This window comes from Phoenix dactylifera, chromosome 8, assembly GCF_051530095.1.
Source record: "Phoenix dactylifera cultivar Ajwa chromosome 8, Ajwa_hap1_PhDact_Kaust_v1.1, whole genome shotgun sequence".
NCBI lineage: Eukaryota > Viridiplantae > Streptophyta > Magnoliopsida > Arecales > Arecaceae > Phoenix > Phoenix dactylifera.
In genome coordinates, this window is record NC_143197.1 from 511879 (window position 1) to 533763 (window position 21885).

At 38.6% G+C, this 21885-nt stretch overlaps 1 protein-coding gene and 1 non-coding gene across 2 annotated transcripts; both read left to right on the plus strand.

Annotated features, from left to right (window-relative positions):
- The first annotated feature begins 1563 nt into the window (after positions 1-1563).
- Positions 1564-14686, plus strand: LOC103715684 (putative methyltransferase PMT11). The gene is made up of 9 exons (XM_088702225.2): positions 1564-2511; positions 4426-4575; positions 4667-4937; positions 5335-5445; positions 9377-9536; positions 10606-10863; positions 13067-13189; positions 13847-13924; positions 14265-14686. Exons 1-9 carry the CDS (start codon positions 1837-1839, stop codon positions 14470-14472), a joined length of 2034 nt encoding a protein of 677 aa, XP_088558351.2. The 5' UTR covers positions 1564-1836; the 3' UTR covers positions 14473-14686.
- Positions 14687-17264: 2578 nt separating this feature from the next.
- LOC113463283 (U1 spliceosomal RNA) lies at positions 17265-17424 on the plus strand. The gene has a single exon (XR_003387271.2). It is a non-coding gene; the product is annotated as a U1 spliceosomal RNA (small nuclear RNA).
- Positions 17425-21885: the final 4461 nt, after the last annotated feature.

The following is a 21885-nucleotide window of genomic DNA, read 5'->3' on the forward strand; positions in this document are numbered from 1 at the left end:
TTGCGAGGGCGATGAACATCGGCACATAGAAGGAGTTGTCCCCGAAGTTCTTGCCATTCCGGGTAGAAGTAGACCGCCCACTGGTAGCCGCCGACGCTGAAGATGTCTCTGGTTATGTACATCCCGGGACCCATCCCCTTCACCAGGGAGTACCCTTCGCTGTGTTCTGGTGCGACCCATTCACCGTCTCGCACACCCACTTGGACTGCGATTCGCTGAGGCAGCGGAGGAGGTCGGCGGTGGCGGGGTGCGACCGAGCCCCCCAGTCCCCTTCGGGCTTCCCCATCTCATCGGATTCTTGGATCGCTTCCCGAACCACGAGCGCCAATCCCTCGAATGTGGAACCGAAGAGAACGGAGATCTTGGAATTGCTCTGGGATCGGTTCGGGGTTCTCGGAAGCGAGGGAGGAACCCTCGTCTAATCCTATCCTTGGTTCTTGATCGAAGAGGGGATGGAAGAGGGAGGACTTTGCGAAACGGTGGACATGGAAGTGTATGGGGCGAGGGCGGATACTCTTCTTGGGTTGGGAGTCAGGGCGTCGGCCGGAAAAATCGCAGAGCTTTCTGAAAAGAACTCAGACAAAGGAAACGGGGCGAGGAGGTTCGTAATGAATTGTTAAAAAAAAAAAAAAAACATGATAATAAATTATTACTCTCGTGAGAGCAGCCAACAAAGCCAAAAATAAATAAATATATAAATAAAACAAAAAAAATAGTAAAAAAAATTAAAAATATCTATTTGATTTACTCCAAAAAAAAAATTATGAGAATAATGCGCTGCATAAAATGCCACCTAATCTGCCATATTGTTTGCTTTTCGATAAACATAGATAGCTCGAAAGGACCGACAAATCTTACGAACCTTCGGATGATAAATTGATAGTAAGCATGTCGATTAGTGGAAGGACATAATAAAATATACTACCAAAGAAAGATTAGACCTTTTACGCGCCCTATATGACTTTTGGACATCCACTTGCATGGCTTAAAGGGGTCACTCAACTAACATAATCATAAACCTCATGCAAGAGTTCAAGAGCTTGAATGGATTGCAGGACGCAATTAGACTGGTTGATAAAAGTTTATTTTTTAGATATTATCATTCAAAAAATCTATCAAATTATTATAAATTTCTCTAAATATTCTAGATTAGGTTAGTACAATAAGTAAGAGCATACACTACGGATTAAATTAGGATCTATTTTTATAAAATATTCAGAAATAATTTTGGGATTCGAAAAGGCCCACTTAAATTATTTTTGAATATTTTATAAATAAAAATCTAGCCTACTGATCTTACGGGTTGTACTCATGTTACATTCCAATCCCAAGAAAAATCTATATTAATTTTTAATATTTTAAAAAAATTTAAGTCAAAGCTGAGCCGTTCCAAATTCAACCAGGATTAGGAAATCCCTCCCACCCAACACCTGATTCCCACAGATCCAATGTAGTGCAGGTTAAGCCCGCGTCGGACGGGTCGAGGCGTCCACGTGGGGAACATCGTACGAGTCACACGAACCAAGCTGGTTAACGTCTAGAAAAACCGGTCGACGAGATCGCACCCCAACATCTCGTTTTTAAAAGTCGTGCCTCCGATGGATCTGCGACCCGAGCTCGGAGTCCGGACCTCCTCGGAGCCTCGAAGGCATCCCAAAATTTACGACCTTATCGCCTTCTGAAGTTTATAAGCGACCGAGAGGCAGGTCATGATCCCTGCTCCAAGATCCGGCGCTGACCGCCCGTTCGTGTCCCTTTCTTCAACTTCGATCCAAAAGCCCTCGCTCCCCCTGTCCCCAGCGAGAGCACAGAGAGTTTCGTGGAGAATATAGAAGAATGACAGGCCTTCGCGAGCTGGGAGAGGTCTTCCACACGCCGCTCTTCGCGAGGATCACCGTCCTCGCCCTCACCGCCGTCGTTGCCTTCTACCTCGGCCGGCACTGGTCCGACGGCTACCCCCAGCTCGTCTTCTACACCGGCGGCGCCGTCGGCGACCGCCACTCCCCCTACGTCGCCGTCTCCACCAACGACAAGCTCACCCTCTCCGCTCTCCTCGCACCCGACGCGGCCGTAGCGCCGCCGCTGCAGGACGAGTCGCCGGAGGCGCTTCCCTCCCCTCACCCTCCTCCTCCTCCTCCGCCCTCGCTCCCGCCGACGAGGGTCGGGATCGTGGACGTGAATGGGACGATGAGGGAGGACTTCGACGTAGGGTCGTTCGACCCGGATTTGGTGGATGACGATGGGGGAGCGGGGAATGAGATGGGGAATGGGAATGTGGAGGTGGAGGGGAGGGCCAGGGTTAAGATTAAGACGTTTCACCTCTGTCCGAAGAGCATGAGTGAGTATATTCCTTGCTTGGATAACGAGGAGGAGATCAAGAAGCTCAAATCGACTGAGAGAGGAGAGAAGTTTGAGCGGCACTGTCCAGCAGAAGGAAAAGGGTTGGACTGTCTGGTTCCTGCACCGAAGACATATAAGACTCCGATTCCATGGCCTAGAAGCAGAGATGAGGTATTCTCTTTCTCCGTTTCACTCTCTTCTCCATTTGTCAATTAATGTATCTATCGTGTTTCATGAACGCGTTCTGTTTTCTTGTTCCTTCGGTGTGGTTGATTTGCTGTAGTTTTGCTTCGATTAATTTAATTATTGAAGCCCGTGACTTTGGAAGCATGATCGGTTTGGCCAATTTGTACCTTTTGGTTGAGTTCTGAAAATGCCAAGATATTCTGTAGCTCCAATCAGCAAAATGCACTTATGTTGTTTGTTTAATTTCAACTAATTAAATTGAAGTTTAAGCAACTAGTACAGTTTCTAATTGCCTGAATAAAGAGGACTTAAAATCTAAAAGTTGCAAACTGCAAGAGAAGGTCAATTAATTTAATGTAGTATTTGTCTGATCTTTCAAAAAGTAATACAATGGAAGTAAGGATTGCACTAAAATCTGATTCCTATTCGTACACTATAAAATTAGTTTACCCATCATGCTTCGACTGTTCTTATGCTCCCACCTTTTCTTTTTTTATCCGCTATTATTCACAAGTCTTTCTTGCGTGCATTTTTTACCAGAGCCAACCTGACTGCCTAGGAAACAGATTTTTTTTAACTGCCATGTGTTAATATCTTTGACTACAATACCTCCAAACTACGCATTAACCATTTCCAAGGGAAGGGGCTCTGAGCATGTATGTTCTTCTGACAAGCCCGTGTCCTCTTCTGATAAGGCCCCCAGCTCAGAATGCAACTAACAGAACTTTCGAGACATGTTATGCTCTGATAGGGCAGCGCCCATGAATAATTTGAAGATAGAAGATCTGTTGCATCTGACAATTACGGCATAGCACACAGAAACTCAGTTAATATAAACGCATTTTTTTAATTATTCAATTATGCGATGAAGTTCGCTAACCATTACAAAATCATTTCTGCCATCTGTAGCATAAGTGCCAACGAGGTTAGCCTTCTCTAGTGGGAGACCTTCTTAAAGTTGTTGTTTTGAAGAGAGAAAATTGAAGAAGTTGGTTTATACCTAAGCATTAGATAATAGGAGAGGCTGGTAACATTGAACTAGTTTGGCTTTGTTGAAGGCTAATGTCATCTATGTTTTTTTTTAAAAAAATAAATCCTCATTTTTGAGTATGGGTTTCTTCTGAAAGCTAGATTCATCTTTTTGGAGCGTGAGATCCAAACCTGACAAGTGAACCAAGAAGGTGGAATTTACAAAATCCGTGGAACAATGGAAAATTATATAGAGAAGTAAATCATATAGTCCAAAGGTAGTCAACTACCCAATTCACCAATATCTACATCAAAGTATTTTGAAAGTTAACCTGGAAAAAGTCAGGATGCTCAATTTTAAAAACTTCTTTTGCTTAAAATCTAGCCAAATGGCTGTTGTTTTTCTCCTAGCTCTGCTGCTGCAAGCATCTCTTACACCATACGATCAAAATTCGTAAAGTGGCATTTTGTAGCTACCAACTCAACCTTTGTAATTTGCTAGAGGAGTAACAAACTTTGTTTACTGAATATTTCGAGAGGCACAAGTTTTTTAAAGTTACTGTATCTTGAGTTTTTAAATATACCTGTATCTCTTTTCCTTTAGAGCAACCTTGAGCAAGCTGCAGCCATAAATTCAAAGTTTTTTTTTTTTGACTCCTAAGTAGCTTTGAAAGTGCCAATTGAAATGCAACACTCTTATCCCAAAAAAAGTAGAAGATAACTGAAGCTCGTACCCCAATCTTCAAATTAAAGTGTCATTTGAAGTGTCACTGAACTACATGTGAGAATCAGTGGTCCTTTGTTTCTTTCCTCATAGATAGATCATACAATCCACATTATTGATGCAATTTACTTTTGGAAGATCTTGCTGTCATCTGAAGACTTTTACTCTGACATGCTCTCTTATCTCAAATTAAAATTTTATCACAGGTATGGTATAGCAATGTACCACATACACGCTTAGTGGAAGATAAAGGAGGGCAAAACTGGATTTCAAGGGATAAAGACAAATTCAAATTTCCAGGTGGTGGAACCCAGTTTATACATGGAGCAAAGCAGTACTTGGATCAGATTTCTAAGGTTACATAATGCCCAAAATGTCTAGTTTTTAACTTATGTTCATCTTGTCTATCTGAGTTTGATATTTCTTATTCCTCACATAAACATGCAGATGGTCCGAGATATCGCATTTGGTACTCATACAAGTGTTGCCCTGGATGTTGGGTGTGGTGTGGCAAGTTTTGGTGCTTTTCTATTGTCACGCAATGTCATCACCTTGTCCATTGCTCCAAAAGATGTTCATGAAAATCAGATTCAATTTGCTCTCGAACGTGGTGTGCCAGCAATGATAGCAGCTTTTGCAACACGACGGTTATTGTATCCAAGCCAGGCATTTGACTTAATTCATTGTTCAAGATGTCGAATTAATTGGACCCGTGATGGTATGTCATTCTTCCTTTTTCACTGAACCTAAAAATCACTAAGCTTTAAAATCTTGAAGTTATTCTTACATGCATCCATAAAGACACTAGCATGCAGTGCAAGCACTGTATTCTGATCTTCACTAGTCCGACTGCTCTTGATGGATATATATCTGCACTATCTCTAAACTTGGTGAAATTGATGTATATTCTCTGCCAACTTTCAATTGCATGACATGTTCCATGGCATATTCACAACAAGGACCATAAAATGTCAGTCATTTTTTTGGTGTTGAGTTCAGATATTTATACCTGCTTAAAAAAAAGTTCAAACATATAATTCTAGAAAGAGTAAAGTTGTGATTGCTAACATTTGCTTGGCTTCTTTGTGCTGATAAATTTCCGACTTTTGGTGAAGATGGAGTTTTGCTCCTCGAGGTCAACAGAATGCTAAGAGCTGGAGGATATTTTATTTGGGCTGCACAACCGGTTTATAAACATGAAGAGAGCCAGCAGGAGGCATGGAAAGGTATCTTCCTTCTATGTTCAAAGTTTTTGTGATGTAATTGGTGCTTATAGGCGGATAGCATGCTGCAATGGGCAAGTTTTTGAATATGTTAAACATGTTTGCATTTGTACCATCTCATATATCATCTCTTTTATGAGTTCTTATTTTCATATAAAATTTATCATAGTCAGTTAACACATTGACCTTATTTGACTTTAATGCATAGCAAATTCTATATTTTTTTGTTATAAATTGGATAGACTGAGTTTGATACATGTAGCATTCACCAATGATGCATAGTTTCGATAATGCATTTAGCACAATCTTTTTTTAGCCTTTAACTTTTCGGGGTGCTCGGTACTTTTTTTTTCATTGTTGTTTGTTTGACAATGTAATAAATAAGAGACTGTCATCTACCTTGACACTGTCATCTGAATAAGTTAAATAAGTTCAATTCTTTACCCTTATCCTTAATTCCATTCCCATTTTAAATTTGGGAAAATACCTCTTGACCTCCTCAAGTATGCCTGACATGGACCCTCTTGCCTATAAAAAATTGCAATCAGGTTCCTTATCATAGGCATTCGATGAAATGTGATACAGCCATCTCTCATCCCACAAACAGTGCTAACGTAGTGCTTCAAAAGTCCAAAATGTCCCTTAATAGTAAAAGAAACTCTAGAATAATCTGATAGGCCAGTAAAAGAAATAAAGCACAACTAGACCAAAGGGAGGAGGCCATGAATGCTTGCCACAAATGCCTCCTCGCTAGAGATGAAGAGAGAGACAGAGAGAGGAGGTGGCTTAGGTGGAGATTGAGTGATGCAATGGCTCTTTGGGAGAGAAGCTCTTCCTCCTTACTTCCAACAATGCTCTAATATTTGTGTATTTATACAATTTGGGAGTGAAAATCTTGCTCTAATATTAGTGGATTTGGCTTCCAAGTTGACCTTTTTGGAGAAAGGCTTCCAAATTGACCTTGGCTGGATACCAAACCACGACAGCATAGAAGAAGAGGTATAGAAGAGGATTTTCAGATACCAATGTTGGATTTGCTAAGAAGGTAGAGAAGAAACCCAATCCTAAGCAGGTCTGGCCATTTTTGGCAAGAGTATATGCCTAGACTTAAATAAGGTGGCTGATATAGAGATGTGCCACTGTCTCTTCTACCGACAGTATCCTACTGCCTATCCCCAAGTCAAACAACCTAAAAGATAAGAAACTCTTTTATGTCCATAGCACAATTATCAAAAGGGTGTCTAATAATATGCCTAAGAGAGGTTTGGTTTCCTGGAATGCATTGATTTCATGGTATTGTTCAAATGGGTCTGGCCTAGAAGTTTTTGAGGCTCTCCAACTGATTCAGGAGAGTGGTTTCTTCCCTAATTCAAGCCGTAGAATGTTGTTTGAATTACCTATCAAAGATTTAGTTGTTTGGAATCTAAATGGGAAATGGGGTGAAGCCCTTGAAGTTTTTCAGCTCTCGCATCATGCTGATGCAAGGCCTACTTTAGTCACACCGGTGTCTGATTCTTCCTTCTTGAAACAATCTCTTTAGCATTATCTATTAAAATCAAATGCTAAGATCTTGGCCATTGCTGCCCTTGTGTCAATAGACTAATGTCAACTATTGGCGCAAGGAAGAAAATGCCATCTACTCTTTGAGATGGTGGACGAAGTAATGCTGTAGCATGAAATACTCTGATGTCTTTCTATATCCAAAGCAAACACATGTAGAAGAAATGTTTAATTCTTCTCAGGAAATGCTTTGAATGGAAAACAAGGCATGACTTTGCGGCAATGTTATCTCAAAATGCTCGTAGTTAGAAGTCCTAGATTTAGCACAACGTGTGATGGGTTTTGATGCTCACGAGGGCTTTGTGAAGAACATATCTGTGAGCAATTTCTTGTTATACATGTTTGCAATGTGGGGAAGTGCAAGAGAGCTGTTTGGTGGCTCAAAAGACAAGGATCCAAACACATAGAAATGTGATGATAAATGGATATGGGATGCAAGGGGATGGTGTAGCTGTCCTTGGTCTCTTCTTAGAGATGAAAGAAGCTGGGTACGAGCGAAATGATATAACTTTCATTAGTATTTTATTGGTTATAGTCATGCTAGCTTGGTTAAGCAAGGATGTTGTTCAAGTCAATGTCAAAGGAGCACAACATAGCACTAAGGGATGGAGCACCATGCCTGCATGGTGGACCTTTTTTGCAATTGTGCAGGAGCCCACCGTGGTGATGAAGAGCCAGAGGAGAGTCTCGCCATTGAGGAGCATGATGGCCCTTATGGTGTTGATCTTGACTAGGACGTCATTTCCCTCCAAGGCCTCCTTGATCTTGTTCACCATTGCCAGCATACCCTTGTCAAAGGAGAAGTCGGGCTTGGGGGCGGGGGCAATGTGGGGAGAGATGCTGAGAATGGAATGTCATCAAGCTATTCGCTTGGCCCTCTTATTTCTGGTGCCTTCAGCAGATGTAGACCTAGCCTATAGCAAACACCAATGCCTTCTAGCTCGTAGCAGCAGTAATGCTCCTATTTATTCCTCTTCTGCTTTAGAAACCGGGTTAGTGCTGGCTAAAGCTTAGCAGAATTGACTTCTCACTGAAAAAAGGATAATCATCAACTTCTAGCTTTAGAACATTTCGATACTTTGAAAAATCGACCTCGAACATAGGATGTCAAACCTTGCCTATGGAGGGTGGTTTTTAGTAGGCATAAGCTGAATCACAAAGGATAGAATTCTTACCATCGGTTAGAGCGGCTAAATCGAGATTGGGGAATACAGCTCCAAGCTAAGCTTTCGAAGCACGTGCCGCTAGAAGCTTGCCCACCCTCCAATGGACAAGGAGGTGAAGGAGGGGGTCGAGGGAGGCAGAGTCAAAGCGGCATTTTGTCGAGGAGAGGGCAATTTGAGCTCCATCTCTTTTTCCTTCCTCTACTAAATGGTAGGGTCAAATTGGATCATTCAAGTAACTTGAAGGTTCTAGTTGCAAGTTTTTGTAGTCAAGAGAGTCCATGTGCAAATCGGAATAACTTGAGGGGGTCAAGGGGTATTTTAAAGTAGCTATATCATTTTTGTTGCTTAAATACCATGGGTCTAGATACCTTTGATGTTTGAACATTTAATTTGAGATCATCCAAGTAAATATCCTTTTGTTAGTTCTTATGCTCATTTAATGTCCTATTCTGCATGGTTTTCAATAACTCTGTAATTTTTCAGTGTGCAAACAACTCTTTTATTAAAAGAGAAAATCTGCCCTGAAGATTTTACATTTAATTATGTAACTATTGTTTTCTCGACTGAAAACCCTTATTCATAAGATGACGAAGTGCTTGATGAAGTGCTCCTCTAATTTTTTTTGTTTCAGCAAAAGGATCCATCTTTTTCGATTGGCTGCACAGAAATATTCTTTTCTATCAGTCCTGTCAATAACAGGCACAGAAATATTCTTTTCTATTGATCCTGTCAATAACAGTAGAAATTGAGGACAGTTGCACATATGCAGTGTGAGTTTCCACATGTTGAACTGAATAAGAAAATTATCAAGATTTTATAAATTTCTTTGCGATACTGAAATATCAAATTTAGTTCTTTTTAAACCCCCTTGTAGAAATAAAAATTACATAAATAATGACTTTTCTCACTCCTATTTTATTCATAGATATATAAGGTTTTAGGATATCTATCTTCAGAATAAATAACACCTTGCCAAATCCTATTTTATCTGTAGAAATATAAGGTTTCAGCATATCCATTTTAAGAATCAATAATTTCCTTATTAATAATACCTTTTCTTCTCCTATTTTATCCACAGAAATACAAGGTCAGAGTATATATATCTTTAGAATCAATAGGTTTCTTTTGTCTGGTTATATCTGTGAGTGCGTTGATGAATCTTTTTATTGTTTCTCTGCATGTGGATCTGATGTGATTTATGTGTATAGAGATGGAGAACCTTACGGCTCGTATTTGTTGGGAACTTGTGAAGAAGGAGGGATATATTGCAATATGGCAAAAGCCTTTAAACAACTCTTGCTATATGAGTCGCAGTTCTGACGTCCGACCTCCACTATGTGATGCAGAGGATGACCCAAATAATGTTTGGTATCTTTAAATCCTTTAAGCTTGCAGTATTGTAGGAAAGGATCCAAAAATGTTTTCTATATAATGCTCTTGTTTAGTTTAGGAATTTTGTTTAGTTTAGGAATTTTAGACAAATAATGAGTTGCAGACTAGAAGCTTCTTCTAGGCATCCCCACCTTCTCTGCCAACCATATATGCAGTTGAAAATCCTTCTTAAGAAGTTCTGTGAAGCTTATTCTCAGAATCTTATTCTCACTGTTTATTTTACTAATTATAACAAACTATCATCTTAAAAGATCATTATTATCCCTATTAGTCACCTTGGATTGTTGTTGACTTGTTGAATGGAAAGATAGCATATATGTGGTACATAAGTTGAACTTTTAGGAAGAAAAGGAACGGTTGGCAGTGGCTTTTCTACATTTCAATATAATGCATGGCCATGATATTTTTGCGATATTCATGTTTTTGCCAGTTATAACTGTATTCAAATTGAATTCCGCTATGTTCTGGAAATTCACATAATGCCTAAGTCATGCAATTGGAGATTTGTTTGAGTAGTAATTTTGAATATCACAAGCCAGCTGGACTTGGGTCTCCTGATCCACACCCCTCTCCACTCCCACCATTATCTATTCCTTTTTTTTTGAAAAAAAAGAAATCAAATTCACAAGCCCTTCCATCTTATCCTTCCCTACTTGGATTTCTCTATGTTACAACTGATGACCTCTTATAAATCTTTTTTTTAATACTTTAAATTATTTAATTCAAAACAAGAAAATAAAAAAAACATGAATTTAAAGTGAAAACCTTCAGTTACAGCCTAAAATCTTTTAGTGTAGCAAACTATGCATTCTTGAGACCTTTTTTTTTAAGGTGCATCAACTCTTGTAGACCTCTGAAAATTATTAGTTTTGGCTGAAAATAGATCTAGGATCATAACTGAGTAACAAGATCCCCTGATTTAGCAAGAAATTTTGTTTTCTTCTGTTCACCAAAAATGCACTGCATGATGTTTTCCATGTTTATTTTTCTTCAATTTTCTTCATTTTCTCAGTATGTTCTGTAAGTAGCTCCATGCTTTCTGCAGGTATGTTGATCTAAAAGCGTGCGTCAGCCGACTTCCTGAGAATGGTTATGGAGCAAATATTACAGCATGGCCTGCTCGCTTACATGTGCCACCACAAAGGCTTCAAGGTGTTGAGATGGATTTTTATGCAGCAAAAAATGAGCTCTTCGAAGCAGAGACAAGATACTGGAATGACATTATTTCAGGCTATGTCTCGGTTTTCCATTGGAATGAAATGAATTTGCGAAATGTGATGGATATGAGAGCTGGATTTGGAGGGTAAAATTTTCCCCTTCATCCTTCTACTTTGGAGTGTTAATGTGATACTTGACAACATGATGCTTTAAGATGCTTTCAGCAACCTTTGTGAAAACCTGATTTAGAAACATTCAATACAAAAATTCACACACTTAAAAAAAGAGTAACAGATCAAATAATGGAGATATTAGAATTTACTAGGAATAACTTGATTAATGTATGTTTATCATTATGTAAATTGCATTCTCGTACTTTTGAAGCAATTGAAAAACATCAATAATTTCAAGTCTGAAATGCAATATAATCGGATAACTAATGATATCTTGACCAAAATAAAGCAACTTAGAAGAAAACTTTGTAAGCAGTAATGAAATATATCATTCAGATAGTTCTTCTATTTCTATAGACTACTGAAAGGAGAGTATTTCTATAGGGTAGATGGACTTGGTCCATGAACAATGTGTCTCTGCTGTATTCACTAAGCAATTAAGTTGATGGAGGTTTTTTTCTCCCTCTGTTGATCTTCCCTGTTAAGCTGATTATGTTGATAATTTTATTGATCAAAGTGTTATTAGACAGGGAAAAAATGAGGATTAGGATGTGAACTAGAAATGCTATGTGCTTGACATGGTTTTTTAAATTATCTCAGTTTTTTATCCAGTATATTGGCTGAATTTTACAAGATCCTGTAACCATACTAGTAAATATAATATTTCTAAAGAAATGATGCTATTCCAGATTAAGTATCTCTAAGTTATTTCTCTAGGCTAGGATGATTTGATTTTTAACATTGACCGGTTTGAATTGATCTTAAGTACTGGTAGAAAAAGATTAATTTTCATAGTGGTTGATTTGATTGTTTATTTGGGCCCTTAGTTTAATGAGTTAGGGGGCAGGTGTGGCATGCGAAATAGATGCTTTCAAAACTTAAGCATATTATAGATATTTAATTATTATTTATTTAAAATTATTGACAACATAAATAATCTGCAAATTCAAATTATTTATAGAATAATGACTGGTGCATTTTTGTACAGTTAAAACTGATTTTGGATAAAAGATACTTGATATAACTATATAAGATGGCATAAAAATGCTGGGAAGCCGTAGCAAGAGTAGGAACAAGCTTCTAAGATGGGTTCAGTGTAGTACTTGTCTATTGCATTTGGACGCTGGCTCATGGTCCTAATCCATAGTTGATTGAAACCCACTTGTTTGCACAAATCAAACTATTTCATTAGATTTTGAGAAAATTAGTTGGTCTAATCAAGGTTTGCTAGACCAAATCCAAGGCTTGTGTCCGCCGGTGACTGGTTTGGTAGGGTTCAGGTTCGTACCATACCATGCCGGGGTATGCTAAACTAGGGAGAGGGATGGGGAGAGAGCGGGGAATGGAGGGAGAGGGATAGGGAGAGAGAGGTGAATGGGCTTACCTAGGCATCGATCAACGTCAATCGGCATTGATCGGTGTCAAAGTGGAGCGAGACTAGCAGCTGTGTGAGCAAGATGAGTGACTGAGCTATCGAGACAAGCAATCGAGCGAGCAAGATGAGCGACTGACGCACGCGATGGAGCTTGATCATGGTGGAAGGGGGGAAGGAGAGGAGAGAGGGAGGGAGGGGAGGAGAGAGAGAGAGAGAGAGAGAGAGAACGGAGGGTCGGGGGCATCGGAGGAAGGGGTGAGTGACACTTGAATCGTCCCGGTTCTTGATTGGTTCAGTTTAGTATGGCTCGAACTGCCTGGTTTGGGACAATTCAATGTACCCTTGGTCTAATCATAGTGGAGAAATCAATTCATTTAAAAGTCTCATATATTTTATAACCGAAATTTCTACTATTGCTGGCTATGCAGAGTGCTTAGATAGTAATAAGATTGATCTTTTGGTACAGTTGCTATCTTATCACCTTCTGGAAATAGCAAATAGATGACGGTCAGTCTTTTCGTTAGTGAAGTGTTACCTGTGCAGATCCTTTTTCTGTAATTTTTTTGCCTTTTGCCTCCCTTTTGATGTACCATGGCCCTCATATCATCCTTTCTATGGCTTTGCTCTATTCCTATTACCATGCTATTTTATTTCTGCTTCATAATTTGTTTAGTTCTGGATTTACTGACTAGAAAGGAAAAGAAAAACTAATCATTCTTCACTTTTGCTCTCCCTACTGCATCATGCTGCTGAGCTGGTATTCCTTGTTATATGATCATGCATCACCATTTTTGTGGCAGGTTTGCAGCTGCGTTAATTAACAATCAGATAGATTGCTGGGCGATGAATGTTGTCCCAGTTAGTGATCCAAACACGTTGCCTGTAATATATGATCGTGGACTCATAGGAGTGACACATGACTGGTAAGAGCTCTCCACTGTCTTATCTCTATCATTTAAAGAAGAAAAATGACTAGCTATCATGTTTCAGTTTGAATATTAAAGATGGGGAACTTTAGACTGTTTTCTTTCTTTTGATGGATGTGACATAGTTAGAGACAATTTCTTCATCATTTTATGCATGATTTGCAGCTATACATGTTTATATGTGCTTAGATTCATCTAGGCCTTGTATTAAGCTGAATTATACTAGCTTTGATCAAATAAGCATGCCAAATATCTTGTATCTCAACTAAAAACCTTCATCTGCTTTATCTAAGCTATTAGATTGATACAGTAAACTATCGCATTGGATTGTCTGCCTAGGATCTGCAGACCTTGAATCCTACTAGTCTTTCTATGCAAAACTATGTAATACTATTTCAGAGCATGGAACCTAATCTATAGTATGATAACTTGAGGTGTTTTGAGGTTCATATGGTTCTTGCAGTTCAGCTACCTCTTCTTCACTTTATGCTTTTTACATTTTGTCCAAAGTCCTTCCACCATTGGACTTAACATCAGATATATAATTGATATTCAACGCATTGGTCATACATTTAATTTGTTTAAAGTAGGCTTTCCAATCAGTCCATTGTAATCTATCATTACCTTAAAATAGACAAATATTTTCTTCTACAGGTGCGAACCATTTGATACATATCCAAGAACTTATGATCTACTGCATGCTTTTGGCCTGTTCTCCAGAGAGCAAAAAAGGTACTATCAACTATGAGTTTTTGTAGTCAGAAATTTTAATTTGCATGGTTATATTTTGATATCCATGTCAGTTCGGTTTATGTCTTCTTACACAGTTGCTTTCTGTCCATTTTTACCCTCACGAAAATATTGGGGTTGACTATTTATGAAAATACATTTATTCTAGCTGGTAACTGTGGTAAACCTTGGTTGGTGACAATCCTCATTACGGGCTTTCTATGGGCCTTTTTTGATATGTTAGAAACCAGTTGGTCTAGATCAGTCATTGTACTCAGGATATGGAAGCAGGTAGGCTTATTCCATTGTAGCAACTACCTATACTAATCTCTCCTATTGTCAGGTGCAACATCTCAAGCATCTTACTGGAGATGGATCGCATATTAAGACCTGGCGGGCGGGCGTATATTACTGACTCAAAATACATTATGGATGAGATTCAAGAAATTACAGAGGCCATGGGGTGGAGGACAAAGCTGTGGGACACAACTGAAGGCCCACATGCTAGTAGGAAGCAATTGTTATGCGATAAGCCAATGTCGCTTTCATAAAGTTTATGCAGCTTATTCCCTGTTGTCTTCAGGAAGAAATATACCTCCCCTCTCGCTCTCTCCAGGTACAGATTGAGAACTAGCAAGCACACTTATTTGGGCAATAGTGCTTGATGGGTGTAACGTTGTGCATGCTCTTGGCTTCCAGGAAATGGGATTTAATGTTGTAGCAGTTAACAATTCTTTATCAATAGCCTATTCGTAGTTCCATCAATTTAATATCTCAATTTGTGTTGCTATTTTTTTTTTTGTCATAAGAGTGGATATTTTGTGCATGGAGGCTTTTCTTTCAAAGTTAGGTACTGTGACGAAATGTATATTTGTGAAGGAGACAGAATGGCATCATTTCTCAAGAATGATTCAGAAGCTTGTGGACAAGGTGATTTCCATAAAAGATAATTCTCTGAAGGTTTTTGTCAAAATTCATGCAGTTTAAGCGATTTTCCAATCTCCTATTTTGAGTTGCTCTTAATGGGGCCTTATTTCTCTTTTCTGGCCTCGCTAAATGAGCTCAAGGACTAAAACTAGCAGGCAACTGATCATTTCTTGTGCACTTCAAGATCCCTCTAAAGTGTTGGCTACCATGTGAACTAAGCGGGCTGCGCATATATATAATTATTTTTTCTTGAATGACCTAAGTATAGACGGTTTCAATTTTGCACTTTAAAACACTATTTTGAATTAACAGATCTACTAGTAAGTTTCCATATGAGTGATTTAATATACTATGATCTTAAGTTAAGGTTCAGATTAATGTTTATCTGAAGATCTACAGTATTGACATATTCTTAACAGAGATGCGTGGTTCTCTGTCGTCTGAAAGATCAGGTAATTAACAATACGTGATTAAAGGACTAGCGAAGGGCTTTTGGTTGCACGGCACATGTCATGGTTCTGGGGTCACCATAAGGAAGTATATTTCGGGTGGTCTTTGACCTCCTTAAAATCCAAAAACTTTCAGGCCTAAGCCCGGTCCAAAGCCCAAAAAAGCCAGATTTTGATTGGGGCATGGCCCGGCCCGGCCCACTTGCAGGCCGGTTCCTCGGGGACGGTAACCTGCATACGACACCATGCGCAGCGGCAGCTGTCAGCATATTGATTCGTATACTGATTTACATCCGCCTAGAAATTTTATGCGCCTGTCCTCACGTGTCCACACAAACCACATATCCGTGTACCCCCGCTCCGCCGCCTCCGCTGCCGTTAGCGGAACAACGCCACCGCTGGCGGCCGCCCCCCCCCCCCCCCCCCAAAGTTCGGAGGATGCGGCGATAGAAGACACCAGTCCGGATTAACGTAGAGATTCCTCCCCTCTCCTCTGCACCTGATCTCGCCGTCGCCGGCAACGGAAGCTCTTCGCCACGAGTCCCCAGGTCATGGACTAACGTAGCGATTCTTCCTCCACCTCCTCCACGGCCGCCGTCTCTTCTTCCTTCTCGTATATAATCCACGACTCCCTTCTACTTTCCCTTTTCCTTTTCCTCGTTTTTTACTTCTCTAACTGAAATATAGACTGCAAGAGATTGCTGAAAGTTTCATCTTCTGATACATAAGGTGTGTGCATTCCATGCCCCAAGACATAACATATCATTAATTAATTTGTCTTTGCTAATTTTTCCTTCGCATTGCCTTTGTATTGGTCTCTTCTTCTTCTTTCGTTTTTCTCTTTTTCTGACGTTATCGATTTTCAAAGATATGTTTTGGAGCAATTGTTGCTTTTCTTAATAATAGAACAAAATGATATGGAAACCGAAAAGACCTTTACTACTATATCTTTGGTTCAGGATGTGTATGCTTGTAGCTTCTGCCATCATATATGCAAGCCAAGATTTACGTCAGGAATCTTTTCAGCATCGTGTTCTTGTTATTTATTTAATAATTCTATTAGTCTATCATCTTAAAAGATATATTTCTTCATGCCCGGCAGGGTGCCTTGGTAACTTCTTGAATGGGAAGGTAGCTTGTTTGAGAACATAATATGATGCACCGATAAGCTTCTGATAACGAAAGGAAAGGCTGGCGGAGACCTACCTGCTTGCATGTAATTCGTAATCATGATATTTTGTGATTTTGCAATGTATGCTTTATCTAAAATAAAGTTTGGCTACATGTTGTAAATCCAGAAAAATGACAAGATCATGCAACTGAGAGTTTATTTGAGTAGTATCATTCAAGCTCACAGCCCCTTTCTTCACACACTTTCCTTCTTAACTCTCTTTCTTTTTCTCTCTCTCTCTTCTCACAATCCAGACATCGTAAAACAATCTTTTTAGTTTATTTTATTTGAAACAAGTAAGAGAAATGGAACGGGAATATATATAAGTGAAAACATTCAATTTAACATTAATATTCCAGTCGATCAATTATGCAATCTTGAGATATTTTGCTGGTGCAGTAATTCTAGGAGAGCTCTAACAATCGTAGTTTGGCTAAAAAGATTCAGATTTAGAGGATGATCACAGATTAGCCAGATCTTGTGATTTAGCAAGAGATTTTATATACTTGGCTGCGGGGGGAAGGAACTTGTTTGTTGCAACAATTAAGCAATCCTGCAGACAAGTGCTGCTAACTATCAAGCCTATGGCCAGAAGTTTGTCAGTTGTTTCGTTACTTTGAATGTGGTTGTAAATTTATTATCACAAGAATGGATGTTCTGGGGGTGGCCGGGCTTTTATTTCAACGAGCATTCGCCGATCATGCGATGCAGGGCTCTTTTAGTCCCACATCGGGAACGCGGGCAGCACGAGAGGGCCGACGGTCTATAAAAGGAGGCGCCCGTTGTACGTTCAACCATACTTACCTGGACGGGGTCGATGGGTGATCCTGAAGGCCCATGGCCTAGGTCAGGGGCCCACATTGCACTTGGTGGGGGCCCTGGCCTACCATCTCCCCAAGTGGGAGAGTGGACGTCATAATTTGTGGTAGTGGGGGTACGCGTCCGCGCGGCCCCTGCCAAATTCTTGAGCTAATTTTTGTCTTCTGACTAGGCAGGAGTTCCCTGATTTAAAATCTAGTGTGTTTTCTTTATTTCTGTATGAATATTTTTGATTTTGATGGGCCAAGATCGGTCCTGCAGAGTCGTCGTTGGGTCAGACCAGTCTTCGATCGGCCAAAGCTTGAAGCTTTCCGACGGGAGAAATTTGGGACCGGGGTCTGGCTTAGCTGTCTTGCTGATACCCTTCTTTGTGAAAATTAAGGTGAAAAAAAGACACCTCACCATGTCAATTCTGCCTTTGCTTCCTTGCCTTTAACTGTGTTTTTTTGACAACAACAGTTTTCTTGGCGTCGAATCATCTCTCTTTGAAGGTGCAACCACTTCATAGATGATTGCATCCATAGTTTGTTTATAGATGTTGACATAACTAATAAACAGCCTGATTCATAATGGTGTATGTATAAAACTAAGATGCGTTGATTTTTGTTGAAGGTGACTAAATTGATATTTCTATAGCTCTACAATTGAGAGTATTAATGGCAGAGTTGCTAAAATCACTAAGGGGTTGAATAATAGCGGCTTGTTATTTCAATCTTTTCTAATCATATATTAAACCTTTCTGGAGATCAACCCAACCAAAGAGCCAGGTTATCAAGTCATCGATCTAACGATCTAACGATCTAACTATTGAGTCAACTGGTCAAATTAGATTGATAAAAATACTAACAATATAGAAAAGATATAATACAAAAATGATATGAATTATTATTGATATTTTTTTACTATAAATGTTACTTTTTAAATAATACAGTTCTACATCGTCCAGTATTTGTTAATTGTAGCGGAAGTAAAGAACAACCATGAATCATTTATTTACTTAAATATATAATTCAAAAATACTTAATGATATTTTTAATTATTTTCAATAAAAAATTTAAAAGAATAAAATAAACTTTTTTTTTGTGTGTGTGTACTACTAAAGATGAAGAGATTGGATTTGTTTGATGAAAAGAACTGATTATTGAAATATTACATTACAATTACAATCTGCTAGAAAATAGGAATACCTTCAATTGATACATAATTATATCTTATATGCAGAAGCATAAAAAAGTATTCAGTAAAGTTGCTTCAAATTGTGCCCAAGTGGTTTACAGGTTTCTTACTAATTAAAAGGCCATCAGGAGGTTCCTCATGCATCTTGAATATCCAGTATTTATATGTGTTGAATAAACTAAATTCTTCAGATCTTTTTAATAATTGTTTTGCTTCTTTTACTGATATCATACAAATTCCTTCTCCTGATGTCCACCATATATATACTTTCATTGTCTCTAGACGTACTCAGATCTTAATATACACAATGTCGGCTTAGTATTTCTCATTTTCTTAAGAGGGAAATGAACTAGCTAAAAATAAAAAAAAAATATTAATCTTGGATATCTAACCATATCCATTGAGTCTTAATTGCCTTAATTATACATGGAATGTTATCACAGCATTGAAATAATAAAGAAACCCCATATCTCTATTTTCATATATATATATATACACACTCCAAAATCAAGCTAGGGCAACGAGCACACACCTAGGAATTTGAGCCCTAGTTAGTTATGGTAGATCAGCCTTAATCCTTTATTTAGCACGAAGGATGGATTGAAAAAAAGAATGAATAAGAAAAGAAAGATGGATGAAGAAAAAGAAGGAAGAATTTTTCATTCATCTTTTTAAGTGTTTTATGAAATGTAGAAGAGATAGGAACGATTTTCTTACCTATTTGGTATCAAAAGGATGAATGATACTTGTACGGTAAAAAAATATTAGAATTTTATTAAAAAATTAATAAAAGATAATTTTGTTAATATAGAAATCCATTCTTCATATACTTCATTGTTTCATGTATTTTTTTTAAATTAGAAAGATGTAAATTAATGAGCCAGAATGGACAGATAATCTCTTATTTTTATCTATTTTTTTAAAAAAAATTAAATCAAATGGTGAATAAGAATTATCCATCCCTCCATTGTACAGAATAAGGAATCCTCGCGGCAAGAGACGGGAAGCGCCGAAAAGGAGCGACCGAGAAGCAGGGACTAGCGTTGTTCTCATCTCGCATACGGTGGGAGGGAAGTTCTGGTGGTGACTGGTGACTTAGATTGTATGGTGACAATTCCACCATGCAACATGACGGCTTTAGCGAGAAGGGAAGGTCTGGTGGTGACTGGTGTGATATTGTATAGCGACAATTCCATCGTGTGACGTGGCCGCACAGCAAGAAGTGCTCTTCAACGTTGTTGGTATTTCCGCTCGGATTGTGCATCGAAATTCTTTGTCTTTCGAGTGACATCGACCGACCCTCGGAACATTGAATCCGCATGAAAATGACCATCAGTCATGCACCTTGACAAGAAGGATCAGGATAAGCTGCGTGGTATCAAAGAAATTAATTATTACCTGTACTGAATGACATGCAACCAAAAACAACCGCAGGTTTCTATATAAATATATTTTTGATACACTTTTATAAAAATTCGAGGTTATGGTTGATTGCATACACATACGTGCAGTGCGAGCAATAAGTTTTCTATGCATCAATCAATGCAAACTAGGCAATAATATCTCATATCATGTGGTACCTTCTTTTTACAGTATGTGAGAGTAAAGTCTCTGCAGAGTATTTCTGAAATCGGAGGTTAGAAGACAAATTTTCTGAGCTGCGACTTAGGTTCGGACTCTGGACACTTAGTTTTAAATGGAAAGGGAGATTCATCATGGTTTTTATCATTTCACCTGCCCAAATTTGTTGTGCATATTGATTATGGGAAGAGTTTTTAATAAAATTTTATCATATATACCAATTATTGTAATTTTTTACAACTACAATTGTAGGGAATCTTGTATCGTACAAATATACTATTCAATCTTTTTAGGGCCTGCACTGAGTTCATTACTTTTTAAGCTTGAAAATTATTTGGACTTAGGCTAGATCATAGGATGTGGTGCCAATCTAGTTGCTACGACTTGTTGGTTCCCGGATATCATAAAAGAGCCAAAATTATTAGCTCATAGTCAAGAGTTGCGTCTTGTGGTAAAAACAAGGTGCAGGGGAAGGGGAAAGCTTGCTTTTAGCTCAGGAGTTATCCAGCAAAATGCTGGACTTGCTAAGGAATAATCTGAATTATTAAATAAAAAATTAAACCAAATCTAGGAGGAACGTAGAAATAAAATTTAAAACCTAAAGGCTAAGAGATTAAGAAACTAAATTACCTAGAGGATAACCTGTAGGTTAGTGTCTCACTACCAAGAGGGCTTATCCATATTAAGGACTTCACTAATTGAAGCCTTGAAGCATGTTGTGACCCAAGAATTCACCGATCAATCTCGTTCTCATTCATAGAATACACCAGGGCCAACATAGAATCCACCATATAAAAGGAAGAGGGGCAGAATAGCATCTAAAAGAGAATAATTCATTGACTGACTGATCAAGATAGGGTATTTATGCACTCTAAACCCCTTACAACTGAAATGGGCGAGTATATTTACACCTTATCTCAACAACTTAGTTGGGGATCATAAGTAAGCATCACATGGATTAAGCGAATAGTAAAGACGGATGTAAATCACGTGATACTTACTAGACTGGATAGCATCTGTTACGATAAATCTTACCTATGGTGGTACAAACCCTGTCATAATGCTGATGAGCAAACCGATAGACTAACCACAATATAAGGCATATCAAGCTAGATGGTTGGTAGGAGTAGACCAAGGTGACAAAATCAATCTCTAAGATATTTTTGAAGTAAGGAGATCAAATTATAAGCTGGAATAAAGAGAGACAGCTAATATAAGACGTTTGAATAGGCAAAGGCTAAAAAGATATAATTACTAGTCTGATAGTTAGTGCAAAGCAACTATACCAATAAACGTGTATAGTGAAAGAACAACCGACTTCGGTTATCAAAATTATCAGGAATGGAGGTCAGACATGATAGCAACCGTTAGAGTAGGCAATTATTGACTTAAGTGAAAATTGTAGTTTCTAAAGGAACACCTTCGATAATCCAAATCAATGCATTTTTTCTTATTTTAGTTTTTAATCTGCCATTAGTTTCTACCTTAGGAGCAGCTATAACTTAGAATCTCTACTATTGTTGCCCAGTACTGCATTCTTATCTTTATCTAAATCCATCTTCTTCAAATAGTGGGATGACAACGATGAAAGTTTTTGAAAATCAACGCACCTGAACCTACATTACTTTCTATCTCTTTTCGATCACCATCTTTCCAACTAATCCAACATTTATGGCACGTCCGCGAACATATTTACCCCATGCCATCTAACTTTCTTTTCTCTTTACGGATGAGTTTCGTGGTGCAATCGGATGGGATGGAGCAAGAGCAAGCATGGTGCCATTAGTTACTTGTTCTGATGATGAACCCAAACAATTAGAGAATTTGTCCGCCATTATGCT

Bases quoted from the DNA above. Each gene is read 5' to 3' on its own strand.
- LOC103715684 (XM_088702225.2), top strand. From the start codon at position 1,837: ATGACAGGCCTTCGCGAGCTGGGAGAGGTCTTCCACACGCCGCTCTTC. The intron at 10,864-13,066 runs GTAAAATTTTCC...TTTTTGTGGCAG, and splicing joins ATGAGAGCTGGATTTGGAGG to GTTTGCAGCTGCGTTAATTA. The intron at 13,925-14,264 runs GTACTATCAACT...TCCTATTGTCAG, and splicing joins TTCTCCAGAGAGCAAAAAAG to GTGCAACATCTCAAGCATCT.